Source organism: Macaca mulatta, chromosome 20 (assembly GCF_049350105.2).
Source record: "Macaca mulatta isolate MMU2019108-1 chromosome 20, T2T-MMU8v2.0, whole genome shotgun sequence".
NCBI lineage: Eukaryota > Metazoa > Chordata > Mammalia > Primates > Cercopithecidae > Macaca > Macaca mulatta.
In genome coordinates this window covers 69,558,587-69,573,637 of record NC_133425.1, presented here as the reverse complement: position 1 = coordinate 69,573,637, position 15,051 = coordinate 69,558,587, and the positions used below count along the sequence as shown (strand labels likewise).

The following is a 15,051-nucleotide window of genomic DNA, read 5'->3' as shown; positions in this document are numbered from 1 at the left end:
TGGAACCAGGAATGATCGTAGATTGTACTCATCACCCTAGATTGTGTTTTGTTTGTTTTTAATTGAAATAGAGACATGGTCTTGCTAGGTTGCCTAGGCTGGTCTGGAACTCCTGGACTCCAGCAGTCTTCCTGCCTCCGCCTTTCAAAGCACCAGGATTACAGGCTGAGCCACGGCTCCTGGCCGCCCCGGTTTGTAATAGCTATTTTAGGTGTCATTCTCCACCTCTAGATTCAGAGCTTCTTTGGCTCAGGGACCATGTCTCTGCTCATATTTGTGTGCTTGCTCAGTGATAAATGATGGACCCAGTAGGTCTGGCAGTCAGCAAATCCTTTCCTCATCGGCTTCACTTTGTTCTTTTTTTTTCTGGGCCTGACACATGGTAAGGAACATATGTGTTAAACACTACTGCGTAGAATTAATTTCTCCCACTGAAACACTTTAAATTCTAGTAGGCTTTAAACCTACTTCTATTAGTACTTATTTCTATGACTTCCTCAAGAATAAGAACCTTGTCTTTTATATTTTATAGCTGATAAAAAATAAGTTGTATATACACATTGTTTAAAGAGTCAAGTGATTTTAAAAATAATGGTTCCGGCCAATTTTTTTTCCTCCCCAGAGGCAACTCCTTTTTTTTTTTTTTTTTTTTTTTAGAGACAGGGTCACACTCTGTTGCCCAGGCTGGGGTGTAGTGGAGTGATCTTGGCTCACTGCAGTCTCTGCCTCCTGGTCTCAAGCCATGCTCCCATCTCAGCCTCCTGAGTAACTGGGACTACAGGCATGTGTCACTATGCCCAACTAATTTTTGTATTTTTTTTGTAGAGATGGGGACTTGCCATGTTGCCCAGGCTAGTCTCGAACTCCGGGATGCAAGTGATCCACCTGCCTCAGCCTTCCAAAGTGCTGGGATTACAGGTGTGAGCCACCATATCCAGCCTCTTTTTTCTGTTTCTTTCTTTCTTTACATATATTTTTTGAGAGAGGGTCTTGCCCTGTCACCCAGGCTGGAGTGCATTGGCACCATCTCTTGCTAACTACAACCTCCGCCTCCCAGGCTCAAGTGATCCTCCCACCTCAGCCTCCTGAGTAGCTGGGACTACAAGCATGAGCTAACCTGTGCAGCTAACTTTTTAATTTTTTGTGAAGATGAAGTCTCGCTATATTATCCGAGTTGATCTCCACCTCCTGGGCTTAAGCCATCCTCCCACCTTGGCCTCCCAAAGTGTTGGGATTATAGGCCTGAGCCACTTCGCCTGGCCCTTTGCTTTTCTATAAAATTTATTTTACTTGGAATTCTTAATTGCCTTATTTTTTGCTTCATTTTTTTTCTTAATTATCAATTCAACCCCAAACTCTCTTCCAGTTGTCTAAGTTTATCTCAAAATGCTTAGACTCATCAAATATTCTATCAATTCCATTTCTCCCAGGCCTTTTAAGTCTGCTTCAAATTGGACTAGTTACTCCTGTCTTTAGAGCACAGTTCATATTGGGGGATAGAGGGAACAGGGCAAATTTCCCTTCAGCCTAATTCTGCAGATTCATTTCTCCTTTCTCTTGTCTTTTGGATCTCTTGGATCCCTTCCTTTCTGTCCTTCCATTCTTCCGTCTTTCTTGATTTATTCCTTATTTTTGTGCAGCCATCTGTCAGCTTTCTAGAGGTGTACAGGAAGTAAATTACTTTAAGAATATTCCATGTTGAGGTGGGGGGAGGGGGGAGGGATGGCATTAGGAGGTATACCTAATGTAAATGATGAGTTAATAGGTGCAGCACACCAACATGGCACATGTATACATATGTAACAAACCTGCACGTTGTGCACATGTGCCCTAGAACTTAAAGTATAATTAAAAAAAAAAAAAAAGAATATTCCATGTCTTAAAAAATCTAATTTTGCCCTGTAATTTGGATAATAGTTTGGCTGGGTATAGAATTGTAGGTTGAAAATTACTTTCCTGCCAAATTTTAAAGTTATTGTTCCATTGCCTTCTAGATTTCTGTATTTGTTGTTGAAATGTTTGAGACCATCCTGATTCTTGATGTGACTTGTTTTCCCCTTTCTAGGCTTGGAGAATCTTCTGTTTTCAATATTCAGAAAATGTATGGTAATATGTCTTGGCATGGGTGTATTTTCATCCATATTACTGGCCCCTGGGTGTGGGTACTTTCAATCTGAAAAACTCTTGTTCTTCAGTTATGAGAACTTTTCTTGAATAATTTCATTGTTGATTTCTTCTCCTTTGTTTTTTCTTAATTCTCTCTTTTCTGGAACTCACTCACTTTCTTTCTCTCTCTCTCTCTTTTTTTTTTCTTTTTAAGACAGGGTCTGTCTATGTTGCCCAGTCTGGAGTGCAGTAGCTATTCACAGGCAGAATCATAGTGCACTACAGCCTTGAACTCCTGGGCTCAAGGGATCCTCCTGCCTCAGCCTCCCTCGTAGCTGGGACTACAGGTGCGCACCACTACACAGCTTTTCCCAGAACTCTTATTTTATTAGATGAATGTTGTATCAGTTGGACTGGCCCTTTAGGTTTTTTTTTTTTGAGATGAAGTTTCGCTCTTGTCCCCCAGGCTGGAGTGCAATAGCGCGATCTTGGCTCACTGCAGCCTCTGCTTCTTGAGTTTAAGCGATTCTCCTGCCTCAGCCTCCTGAGTAGCTGGGATTACAGGCATGTGCCACCATGCCTGGCTACTTTTTGTATTTTTAGTAGAGGTGGGGTTTCACCATGTTGGCCAGGCTGGTCTTGAACTCCTGACCTCAAGTGATCCACACACCTCAGCCTCCCAAAGTCCTAGGGTTACAGGCGTGAGCCACTGCACCTGGCCAGCCCTTTAAGTTTTTAAAGTCAGGTTTATGGAGGTATAATTTACATAGAGTAAAATTAAACTTTGTTAGTGTACAGTTCTATGAATTTTGACAAAAGCATACAGTTCTGTAACTACCACCACAGTCAACATATAAACCATCTCTACAGAGAACTACAACTGCTTGTAGTTCACTCCCTCTCCTCACCCTTCTCTGGCAACTGCTGATATGTTTTCTGTCATTATAGTTTTGCCTTTTCCAGATGTTATAAAATGGAATCATGTAATATGTAACCTTTTGAAAAGTCTAGCTTCTTCCACTTAGTATTATGCATTTGGAATTCAACCAAGTTGCATGTATCAGTAGTTCGTTCCTTTTTATTGCTAAGTAGAATTCCATTGTGGATATACACAGTTTGCTTATTCTTCTATTGATGGACACTTGTGTAATTTTCAGTCTGAGACAATATGAAGAAAGCTACTCTATACATTAAGGTACAGATTTTTGTATGGATATATGTTTGCATTTCTCTTGGGTAAAGTCAATACTGAAGAGTAGGATTTACTGTGTTATGTGGTATGTGTTTAACTTTATAAGTTATATGCCAAACTGTTTTCCAAAGTGTATCATTCTGCTTTCCCAACAGCAATGGATGAGAGCTTCAACTGCCCCACATCCTTCCCTGCACAGTATTGTCGGTTTCCTTCATTCTGATAGGTACATGGTGGTGGTGTCTCATTGTGATTTTAACTTATATATCTCCCTAATGACTAATGATGTTGAAAATCTTCTCATGTGCTTATTTGCCATCTATGTAACTTCTTTGAAGTGGGTTTTCAAACCTTTTGCCCATTTTAAAAGTAGGATTGTTTTTGTTTTTAGTTGGGAAGGTTTATATATTCTGGATAGAAGTTCTGTTTTTTTGTTTGTCTGTTTGTTTGTTTGTTTTAGACAGGGTCTCACTCTGTCACCCAGCTAGAGTGCAGTGGCGCTATCTTGGCTCACTGAAACCTTCACCTCCTGGGCTCAAGGGATCCTCCCACTCGGCCTCCAGAGTAGCTGGGACCACAGGCATGCGCCACCACATCTGGCTGATGTTTGTATTTTTTGTAGAGACAGGGTTTTACCATGTTGCCCAGGCTGGTCTTGGAACTCCTGGGTTCAAGCAATCCACCCACCTGGGCCTCCCAGAGTGCTGGGATGGATAACAGGCGTGGTAAGTCCTTTATCGGATATGTTTTGCATATATTCTCCCAAACTACAACTTGTCTTTTTTCAACAGTACTTTTCAAATAATAGACATTTTCAACTTTGATTAACCTAATTTATCAATTTTTAAGTGATTAGTTCTTTTTATGTTCCAAGATATACACCTTATCCAAGGCCACAAGGATTTTCTCCTGTGTTCTCTAGAAGTCTTACAGTTTTAAATTTTACATTTATGTCTGTGATCCATTTTACATTTTGAGTTAAATTTTTTCTAATAGGTATGGATTGAGGTTCATCTTTTTTTTTTTTTTTTTTTTTTTTTTTGAGGGGGAGTCTTGCTCTGTCTCCAGGCTGGAGTGCAGTGGCGCGATCTCGGCTCACTGCAACTTTTGCCTCCCAGGTTCAAGCAATTCTCCTGCCTCAGCCTCCTGAGAAGCTGGGATTACAGGTGTCCGCCACCACGCCCAGCTAATTTTTGTATTTTTAGTAGAGACAGGGTTTCACCATATTTGCCAGGCTGGTCTCAAACTCCTGACCTCGTGATCTGCCCGCCTCAGCCTCCCAAAGTGCTAGGATTACAGGCGTGAGCTGCTGTGCCGGCTGAGGTTCATGTGTTCATCTTTTTTACATAGAGATGTCTTTTTTTTTTTGAGACGAAGTCTCACTCTTGTACCCAGGCTGGAGTGCAGTGGCACGATCTTGACTCACTGCAACCTCCGCCTCCTGGGTTCATGCGATTCTCCTGCCTCAGTCCCCCAAGTAGCTGGGATTACAGGTGCCTGCCACCAAGCCCGGCTACTTTGGTATTTTTAGTAGAGACAGGGTTTCACCATGTTGGCCAGGCTGGTCTGGAACCCCTGACCTCACCCGCCTTGGCCTCTCAAAGTGCTGGGATTACAGGCGTAAGCCACCGCGCCTGGCCAGAGATGTCTTAATTGTTCCAGCACCATTTGTTGAAAAGTCCTTTGGTTTTATTTTTTCTTCTGTTTTTCATCTTTGTCTCTTTTTTTTTCCTTTCTTTTTTTCTATATTTCGTGGGAGATTTTCTTAAGTACTGTCTAGTGTATTTCATTTTCACTTCTACTTTCGTATTTTTAATTTAAGGAACTTTTTTCTTCTTCCTTTACTGTTCCTTTTTTACAGACAATACCCTGTACTGCTTTCATGGTCATAATATCTGCATCATTTGGAGGATATTTTTCTTCATCTCTCTGCTCAGTCTCTGTTTCATGTGAGGCGTGTTTTATCTATACATTTCAGTATCTACTTTTTCATGATGACTATTTCTCAGATGTCTGTAATCCTTGCTTGGCCACTCATATTTAAGAGTGAGTGACTAAAAAGTTGAGTGGAAGCTGTAAACACATGAGTGGGGCTTGTCTATTGTGACCTTAACTATATATATTTAGTGGTCTGTGTCAGTGTCCTAAGAACTTTCCTCCCGGTCTGGCCAGATTTTGCAGAGAGGGATCCTCTAATTTCCTGCCTAGATGGTAGAGGTCTGACTCAGTGTTCTGGAATCTAGGTGGAGGAAAGGGTGAGGGAGGTCTCAGCACTCAGAATACCTGCTTCCACTTAAATCTCCTATTTTCATTATGGCATCCCCTCCCTTAAGTGTGGCCCTTATCCATTTGAGCATTTCTCATGCCTAACCTGGCAGGCATTGTTAATTGAGTAAATGAACTGTGTAGTTTGTTATTCTGTTACATGGCTCTGTTGCAAAGAAACTTCTGAGCATTCACTCTCAATATGTACATATCTATTTAGAAATTGCATACTTTATTGTTTTACTAAATATATTATGTACATTATAAAGCAAATACAAAATTAATAAAGGCTGAGATAAAAATGAAATAATGCTTTCCTGTGCTTCTGTGTGCTGGCTTCATATTTTTATTAGCCAATATCTCAAGGCACAATATACACTTAGAAAAAAACCACATCATTGGTCAATGTAGAGATAAATATGTATTTCAAGTAGTTCTGAGAGGTTTTTACTTTTTTTAAAATTTTTATTATTATTTTTAATTTTTATTTATTTATTTTTTGAGACAGAGTCTCACTCTGTCGCCCAGGCTGTAGTGCAGTGGCGCGATCTCGGCTCACTGTAAGCTCCGCTTCCCAAGTTCACACCATTCTCCTGCCTCAGCCTCCTGAGTAGCTGGGACTACAGGCACCCACCACCATGCCTGGCTAATTTTTTTGTATTTTTTTTGTAGAGACGGGGTTTCACTGTGTTAGCTAGGATGGTCTCAATCTCCTGACCTCGTGATCCACCTGCCTTGGCCTCTCAAAGTGCTGGGATTATAGGCGTGAGCTACTGTGCCTGGCCTGTTTTTTTTTTTTATTTTTTAGTTCTGAGAGTTTTGACTATTTTAACTAACTTCTTGTTAGGTCAGTTTTTTTGTTGTTGTTGTCATTTTTTTTTTTTTTTAAATAGTGTCTCACTTTGTCACCCAGGCTGGAGTGCAGTGGTGTGTACATGGCTCACTGCACCCTTGACCTCCCAGGCTCATGCAGTCCTCCCACCTCAGCCCTGCAAGTAGCTGGGACTACAGGTGTGCACCGCCACACCTGGCAAATTTTTGTATTTTTTGTAGACATATGGTTTCACCATGTTGCTCAGGGTAGTCTCAAGTTCCTGAGCTCAAGCGGTCACCTGCCTTGGCCTCCCAAAGTGCTGGCATTATAGGCATGAGCCACCGCACCCAGCCATTCAGGTCAGGTTAAATTGTCATTGTTTTAACCTATTAATGTGCCTAAGAGGGTTTGTTAGGAGTAGGTAGCTTTGACATTTTCTATTTGGCTTGAGTTTGTGTCATAGAATTATCTTTCAGATAGAACAGAAACTCATAATAATGAACCCAGTGATAATAAAAACTCAGGTGTAAAAAGATTAACTCTTGCTATTTTTAGCAGGCCCAAACTAGCCATTTTATTAACCTTACAACAACAAATTCCTGCATTTTATGAAACAGAATCTTGAGACCCTATTATTACAACATTACGGTGAGATTAAAGTGTACAGTTCACTGATGGTTGGTGTATTCAGAAGTGTGTAGCTTATATCAGTCAGTTTTAGAACATTTTTATCACCCCAAAAGGTAACTCTGTACACATTAGCAGTCACTCCCTGTTTCCCCACAAACTCCCCAGCTCTAGGCAACCACTAATCTACTTTCTGTCTCTTTAGATTTGCCTCTTTTAAACATTTCATATAGATGGAAACATACGGTATGTGATCCTTTGTGACTGGCTTCTTTTACTTAGTATAATGAACTAAGATTCATTAGTTGTAGCATGTATCAGTACTGTATTCCTTATTGTTGCCAAATAATATTCCATTGTGTGGATATACCACATTTTATTTATCCATTCGTCAGTTTCTGGACATTTGGATTATTTCTACTTTTTAGCTACTATGAATAATACTGCTTTTGATTGATTAATGTACAAGTTTTTGTGTGGACACATAGTTTCAATACTCAGGTATATATCTAGAAGTGGAACTGCTGGATTATATAGGAATTCTCTGTTTAACTTTTGAGGAAGTGCCAAGATGTTTTCCAAAGCAGCTGCATCATTAATCTTTAAGATTAGTATTGTCTATGAATGGCACTTTTTTTTTTTGAGACAAGAGTCACGCACTGTCGCCCAGGCTGGAGTGCCATGGCAGCATCTCAGCTCACTGCAACCTCTGCCTCCTGGGTTCAAGCGATTCTCATGCCTCAGCTTCCTAAGTAGGTGGGACTACAAGCATGTGCCACCGTGCCCAGCTAATTTTTTGTATTTCAGTAGAGATAGGGTTTCATCATCTTGCCCACACTGGTCTCGAACTCCTGAGCTCAAGCAATCCACCCATGTCAGCCTCCCAAAGTACTAGGATTACAAGGGTGAGCCACCACATCTGGCCGTGTGTGTGTGTGTGTGTGTGTGTGCATTTTTTTTTTTTTTTTTTGAGATGGAGTCTTGCTCTGTCGCCCAGGCTGGAGTGCAGTGGTGCGATCTCGACTCACTGCAAGCTCTGCCTCCCGGGTTCATGCCATTCTCCTGCCTCAGCCTCCTGAGTAGCTTGGCCTGCCACCACACCCGGCTAATTTTTTGTATTTTTTAGTAGAGACAGGGTTTCACCGTGTTAGCCAGGATGGTCTCGATCTCCTGACCTCATGATCTGCCCGCCTTGGCCTCCCAAACTGCTGGGATTACAGGCGTGAGCCACCGCACCCTGGCATGTGTGTATTTTTTTAAAATAGAGATGGGGTCTCACTCTGTCACCCAGGCTGGAATGCAGTGGCAAGATCATAGCACATTGTAACCTGGAACTCCTGGGCTCAAGCAATCCTCCCGCCTCAGCCTCCCTGGTAGCTGCCCAGCTAATATTTTTATTTATTTTATTTTAAAATTCATTTAAATGTATTATTTATTTTATTTATTTATTTTTATGTATTTATTTTTTTGAGACGGAGTCTCACTGTGTCACCAAGGCTGGAGTGCAGTGGCACCATGTTGGCTCACTGCAACCTCCGTCTCCTGGGTTCAAGTAATTCTCCTGCCTCAGCCTCCCGAGTAGCTGGGATTACAGGCACCCACCACCATGCCCGGCTAGTTTTTATATTTTTAGTAGAGATGGGGTTTCACCATGTTGGCCAGTCTGGTCTCAAACTCCTGACCTTCAGGTGATCCACCTGCCTTGGCCTCCCAAAGTGCTGGGAATTACAGGTGTGAGCCACTGCACCTGCCCTATTTATTTATTTTTTTTAAGACAGTCTCACTCTTTTGGCCAGGCTGGAGTGCAATGGCGGGATCTCGGCTCACTGCAACCTCTGCCTCCTGGGTTCAAGTGATTCTCCTGCCTCAGCCTCCTGAGTAGCTGGGATTATAGGCATGCACCACCATATCTGGCTAATTTTTTTTTGTATTTTTTTAGTAGAGACGGGGTTTTACCATGTTGATCAGGCTGGTCTCGAACTCCTGACCTCAGGTGATCAGCCTGCCTTGGCCTTCCAAAGCACTGGGATTTCAGGAATGAGCCACCATGCCCAGCCTATTTATTTATTTATTTATTTTTTAGGAGATGGGGTCTTGCTATGTTGCCCAGGCTTGTCTCAAACTTCTTGAGTTCAAGGGATCCTCCCTCCTCGGCCTCCAAAAGTGCTGGGATTGAAGTCACAAGCCACCATGCTCTGCCAATATATATATATATATTTTTTTTTTTTTTTTTTTTTTTGAGACGGAGTCTTGCTCTGTCGCCCAAGCTGGAGTGCAGTGGCGCGATCCTGGCTCACTGCAAGCTCCGCCTCCTGGGTTCACGCCATTCTCCTGCCCCAGCCTCCCGAGTAGCTGGGACTACAGGCGCCCGCCACTGCGCCCGGCTCATTTTTTGTATTTTTAGTAGAGACGGGGTTTCACCGTGGTCTCGATCTCCTGACCTTGTGATCTGCCCGCCTCGGCCTCCCAAAGTGCTGGGATTACAGGCGTGAGCCACCGCGCCCGGCCCAATATTTTTATTTTTAAGCTTTGTAGAGGTGGAGTCTCACTATGTTGCCCAGGCTTGTCTCAGACTCCTGGCCTCAAGGGATCCTCCCACTTCAGCCTCCCAAAGTGCTGGGGATTATAGGCATGAGCCACTGCACCTGGCTCTCTTTTTCCATTTAGAGGGCAAAGGGATTGAAAAACTGATGAGAGGCTGGGCGCGGTGGCTCACGCCTGTGGCTCACGCCCAGCCTGGGCAACAGAGCAAGACTCCATCTCAAAACCTCACAATTTTGCCAGAGACAGTTCCTATTCAGGATAGTTCATTACCATTAAATCTTCCTTCTTATGTTTCAAGAATCCTTTCTCAAGTAGCTTTGGAATAAAATGAAGTATAACTGAATTATTCTCAATTATTTTGACATCTTAACTATTAAAGCACTGAAAATTCTGGGTATTATAAAAGTAGAGCTTTGGGCAATTTGGAAATGGTGGGAGTTTTTAAAAGTTTGTCTTGCCTTTTCATTAGTTTTCTAGATTTCAAAATGGTTTCCAATCAAGTTGCAAGAAAAATCGGTTTTTCCTTTTGATTCAAATAAACAGAGCACAGGTATCTGAACTAACTGCTTTCAACATAAGTTTTAGCATTCAGTTCACTGACACTAAGGTGGGTAATGCAAACTTTAATGCTGCTTTTGTATTGTAGGCTTTGAGATCCTTACAGCCAAGTAAAGGCTGTGTCTTCTAGATTCTACAGGAACCTCTTCAGAATTCTGATACATTGTAATCAAAACAACATCTATTGGCCCTGCACAGTGGCTCACGCCTGTAATCCCAGCACTTTGGGAGTAATCCCAGCACTTTGGGAGGCCGAGGTGGGCGGATCATGAGGTCAGGAGATGGAGACCATCCTGGCTAACACAGTGAAACCCCATCTCTACTAAAAAAAAAAAAAAAAAAAAAAAAAAAAAATTAGCTGGGCGTTGTGGCCAGCGCCTGTAGTCCCAGCTACTTGGGAGGCTGAGGCAAGAGAATGGCATGAACACAGGAAGTGGAGCTTGCACTGAGCCGAGATCGCGCCACTGCAGGCCAGCCTGGGTGACAGGGAGACTCCGTCTCAAAAAAAAAGAAAAAAAATCTATTATTTTTATTTACAATGTTGCTACCACCTTTTCCTACACATTTCATTTTACCCTGTTAACTTTGAGTTGAACAATGTATCAACAAAAGAATGTTAGCCCAGCCTGGTGGCAGGCACCTGTAGTCCCATCTGCTTGGGAGGGTGAGACAGGAGGATCCTTGATCCTGGTAAGCTGAGGTTGCATGAGCCATGATTATACCAATGCACTCCAGCCTGGGCGACAGACTGAGACTCGTTCTCAGATAAATGAATAAATAAAAATATAAAAACAAAAGAATGATCCTTATTGTTGTGTGTCCTTTTATCATTGAATATTAAAAAAACTTTTTGGGCCGGGTGGGGTAGCTCATACCTATAATCTTTGGGAGGCCGAGGCGGGCAGATCACCTGAGATCAGGAGTTCGAGACCAGCCTGACCAACATGGTGAAACCCCATCTCTACTAAAAAATACAAAAGTGGCCGGGTGTGGTGGCTAACGCCTGTAATCCTACCACTTTGGGAGGCCGAGGAGGGTGAATCATTTGAGGTCAGGGGTTCAAGACCAGCCTGGCCAACATGGTGAAACCACATCTCTACTAAAAAGTCAAAAAAAGTTAGCGGGGCATGGTAGTGGGCACCTGTAAACCCTGTAAGCCTGGGTGACTGAGCGAGACTCCGTCTCAAAAGAATAAAGTAAAATAAATTAGCCAGGTGTGATGGCACATGCCTGTAATCCCAGCTACTTGGGAGGCAGAATTGCTTAAACTTGGGAGGCGGAGGTTGCAGTGAGCTGAGATCACGCCATTGCACTCCAGCCTGGGCAACAAGAGCAAAACTCCGTCTCAAAACAAACAAACAAACAAAAAACTTTATGGCAATGGCTATTTCTAGTTCATTTATACCTCATTAACTCATTTAAACTTCAGGTCTGTCATTTATTTTAGGTAGTTATTATCACCATAGGAATAAGTACTGTTAACTTTACTCCTGTAAACTTGCTATTTATTTATTTTGAGACGGAGTCTCGCTCTGTCGCCCAGGCTGGAGGGCAGTGGTGCGATCTCGGCTCACTGCAAGCTCTGCCTCCCGAGTTCATGCCATTCTCCTGCCTCAGCCTTCCCAGTAGCTGGGACTACAGGCGCCCACCACCACACCTGGCTAATTTTTTATATTTTTAGTAGAGATGGCGTTTCACCGTGTTAGCCAGGATGGTCTTGATCTCCTGACCTCGTGATCTGCCCACCTCTGCCTCCCAAATTGCTGGGATTACAGGCATGGGCCACCGCGCCTGACCGAACTTGCTATTTAAAAAAAAAAATTATTGAGTGCAGTGGCATCTTCATGGCTCACTTCAGCCTTGACTTCCTGGGCTCCAGCAATTCTCCCACCTCAGCCGCCTGAGTAGCTGGGACCACAGACAAGTGCCATCATGCCCCGCTAATTTTTCTATTTTTGTAGAGATGAGGTTTCGCCATGTTGCCCAGGCTGGTCTCAAACTCCTGAGCTGAAGCAATCCATCCGCCTCAGCTCCCAGAGTGCTGAGATTACACACATGAACCACAGCACCCCGCCTCTCTTTCTCATTTTAACAGCCCTGAGTACTAGACCAGGTTAACTGGCAGGATGTAGGGAGTGCTTTTTATTTATTTATTTAGAGATGGAGTTTCGCTCTTGTTGCCCAGGCTGGAGTGCAATGGCACAATCTCAGCTCACTGCAACCTCCTTCTCCCAGGTTCAAGCGATTCTCCTGCCTTAGCCTCCTGAGAAGCTGGGATTACAGGTGTATGCCACCACGCTTGGCTAATTTTTGTATTTTTAGTAGATACGGTGTTCACCGTATCAGCCAGGCTGGTCGTGAACTTCTGGCCTCAAGTGATCTACCTGCCTCAGCCTCCCAAAGTGCTAGAATTACAGGCATCAGCCACTGTGCCCAGCTGTTTTTGTTTTGTTTTGTTTTGTTTAAGTTCTGGGGTACATGTGCAGGATGTGCAGTTTTGTTACATAGGTAAACATGTGCCATGGTGGTTTGCTGCACCTATCACCCAGTCACCTAGGTATTAAGCCACACATGCATTAGCTCTTTTTCCTAACGCTCTCCCCCACTGCCCTCCCCAATTAGTGTGTTCTTTATCCTTCAGAATTAGTGAAGGATTTTTACTGCTTTATAATGATTTCTTTTTTGTTGTTTTTCAGTTGGCTTTCTCCTGTTGAATGGTTTCCTTTTTGTTAATTTCCTTTTTTCTAATCTCTTTAATGTGTTCCCTTTCTGCTGCTTCTTTCCCAATACCAAAGCAGAAAGACACCAGAAACTTCCTGTCCATTTCCATGAATAGAAATGGGGCTCCTCCATTCTCAACAAACCACCCATTAAAACATTTTTTTGTTCTCTCCTCCCTACCCTCCTTCCCCTTTCTCCTGTTCTTGGACTTAGAGGGACAACAGAAATGCGGCCTAATGCAGTGGTTCATGCTTATAATCTCAGCACTTTGGGGGGCTGAGGCAGGAGGATCGCTTGAGCCCAGGAGCTCAAGACCAGCCTGAGCAACACAGTAAGATCCCAACTCACAATAAAAGATTATCTGGGCAGGCCGGGGGCAGTGGCTCATGCCTGTAATCCCTGCACTTTGGGAGGCCAAGGTGGGCAGATCATGAGGTTAAGAGATCGAGACCGGCCGGGCGCGGTGGCTCAAGCCTGAAATCCCAGCACTTTGGGAGGCCGAGACGGGCGGATCATGAGGAGATCGAGACCATCCTGGCTAATACGGTGAAACCCCGTCTCTACTAAAAAATACAAAAAACTAGCCGGGTGAAGTGGCGGGTGCCTGTAGTCCCAGCTACTCGGGAGGTTGAGGCAGGAGAATGGCGTGAACCCGAGAGGAGGAGCTTGCAGTGAGCTGAGATCCGGCCACTGCACTCCAGCCTGGGTGACAGAGCAAGACTCCGTCTCAAAAAAAAAAAAAAAAAAAAAAAAAAAGAGATCGAGACCATCCTGGCCAATGTGGTGAAACCCCGTCTCTACTAAAAATACAAAAATTAGCTGGGGATGGTGGTGTGCGCCTGTAGTCCCAACTACTTGAGAGGCTGAAGCAGAAGAATTGCTTGAAACCAGGAGGCGGAGGTTGCAGTGAGCCGAGATAGCACCACTGCACTCCAGCCTGGCAACAGAGCGAGACTCCGTCTCAAAAAAAAAAAAAAAAAATTAGCTGGGCATGGTGGTGAGCACCTGTCGTCTCAGCTACTTGGGAGGCTGAGGCAGGAAGATTGCCTGAGCCTTAGGAGGTTGAGGCTTCAGTGAGCTATGATCATGCCACTGTACCACTCCAGCCTGGGCAACAGAGTAAGACCCTGTCTGCAGAAAAAAAAGAAAGAACCATTAGGTTGTGATTTTCATTTTGTTTTTACTAGATGATGTCTTAGGCCCTGCTTGATATTTTATGATTAGGGTTGGCTTTAGCTTGAAAGGTTACTTACTCACGCCAGACTTTTCATCTATCTAATCCCTGTGCTGGGGTCCAAGACTTACGGATGCTTTCTGACCTTTAAAAAAGTCTTTTTTTGGCCGGGTGCAGTGGCTCATGCCTGTAATCCCAGCACTTTGGGAGGCCAAGGCAGGCAGATCATGAGGTCAGGAGATCAAGACCATCTTGGCTAATACGGTGAAACCCTGACTCTACTAAAAATACAAAACAATGAGCTGGGGGTGGTAGCGGGCGCCTGTAGTCCCAGCTACTCAGGAGGCTAAGGCAGGAGAATGGCGTGAGCTTGGGAGGCAGAGCTTGCAGTGAGCCGAGATCGCACCACTGCCCTCCAGCCTGGGCGACAAAGCGAGACTCCGTCTCAAAAAAAAAGAAAGTCTTTTTTGTTTTGATTTTTTTTTTTTTACGAAAAATTTACGACTAGAGCACTTACTTTACTCTGTGCTACATCCAAAGACCAAAAATAGAAATATCGGCTACTCTGGGCACATTTCCTGTGGGGTAGCCCTGCTACTCAAGGAGCAGTAGAAAACGAAATAGGCCCTGTCAGGAAGGTATTTGCATTCTAATAGAGGAGATAAAACCTGCTAGGATATCCCTAATATACAGTATTTGATCAAAGTCGTAGTAATTCATTCTTTGAAATGTCTCTTTGCTCTGTCTCTTTCTTTCTATTTCCACTTCAGCCTAGTGGGTATTTTAATTACACAGTATGCCACAATGCGCCTGGCTGTTCCCAACTACAGTATCAGACACCAGCAAAAGGTGACTTGAATGTGAGGCTGCACATAAGCATACTGTCGTCTTACAACTCTAACATCATCCTGCAGCATGACTAATTCCTACCCACAGATGCTTTTCTTTTCTTATTTATTCATTTATTTATTTATTTATTTTTGAGACGGAGTCTTGCTCTGTCGCCCAGGCTGGAGTGCAGTGGCGTGATCTCGACTCACTGCGAGCTCT

At 43.6% G+C, this 15,051-nt stretch overlaps 1 protein-coding gene across 28 annotated transcripts in view; it reads left to right on the top strand.

The window, feature by feature from the left end:
* Nucleotides 1-15,051, top strand: part of LOC709576 (ATP-dependent RNA helicase DDX19B) — a 43,975-nt gene that overhangs the window by 5,151 nt on the left and 23,773 nt on the right. For 3 of the 28 annotated variants that reach the window (XR_013411178.1, XM_028840706.2, XM_077984656.1), the window contains exon 2: nt 7,210-7,250. The exons of 15 other annotated variants lie outside the window; for them this stretch is intronic. Coding sequence is in view for 3 of the 13 variants with exons in the window: in XM_028840706.2 (XP_028696539.1) it covers nt 7,210-7,250 (41 nt within the window). In the remaining 10 variants the exon portion in view is untranslated. Of the gene's footprint in view, nt 1-88; nt 192-2,065; nt 2,107-2,320; nt 2,454-3,453; nt 3,525-3,920; nt 4,024-7,209; nt 7,251-15,051 lie in introns of all 28 variants that reach the window. 10 more of the 28 variants (XM_077984646.1, XM_028840709.2, XM_077984641.1 and 7 more) reach the window with 9 other exon arrangements.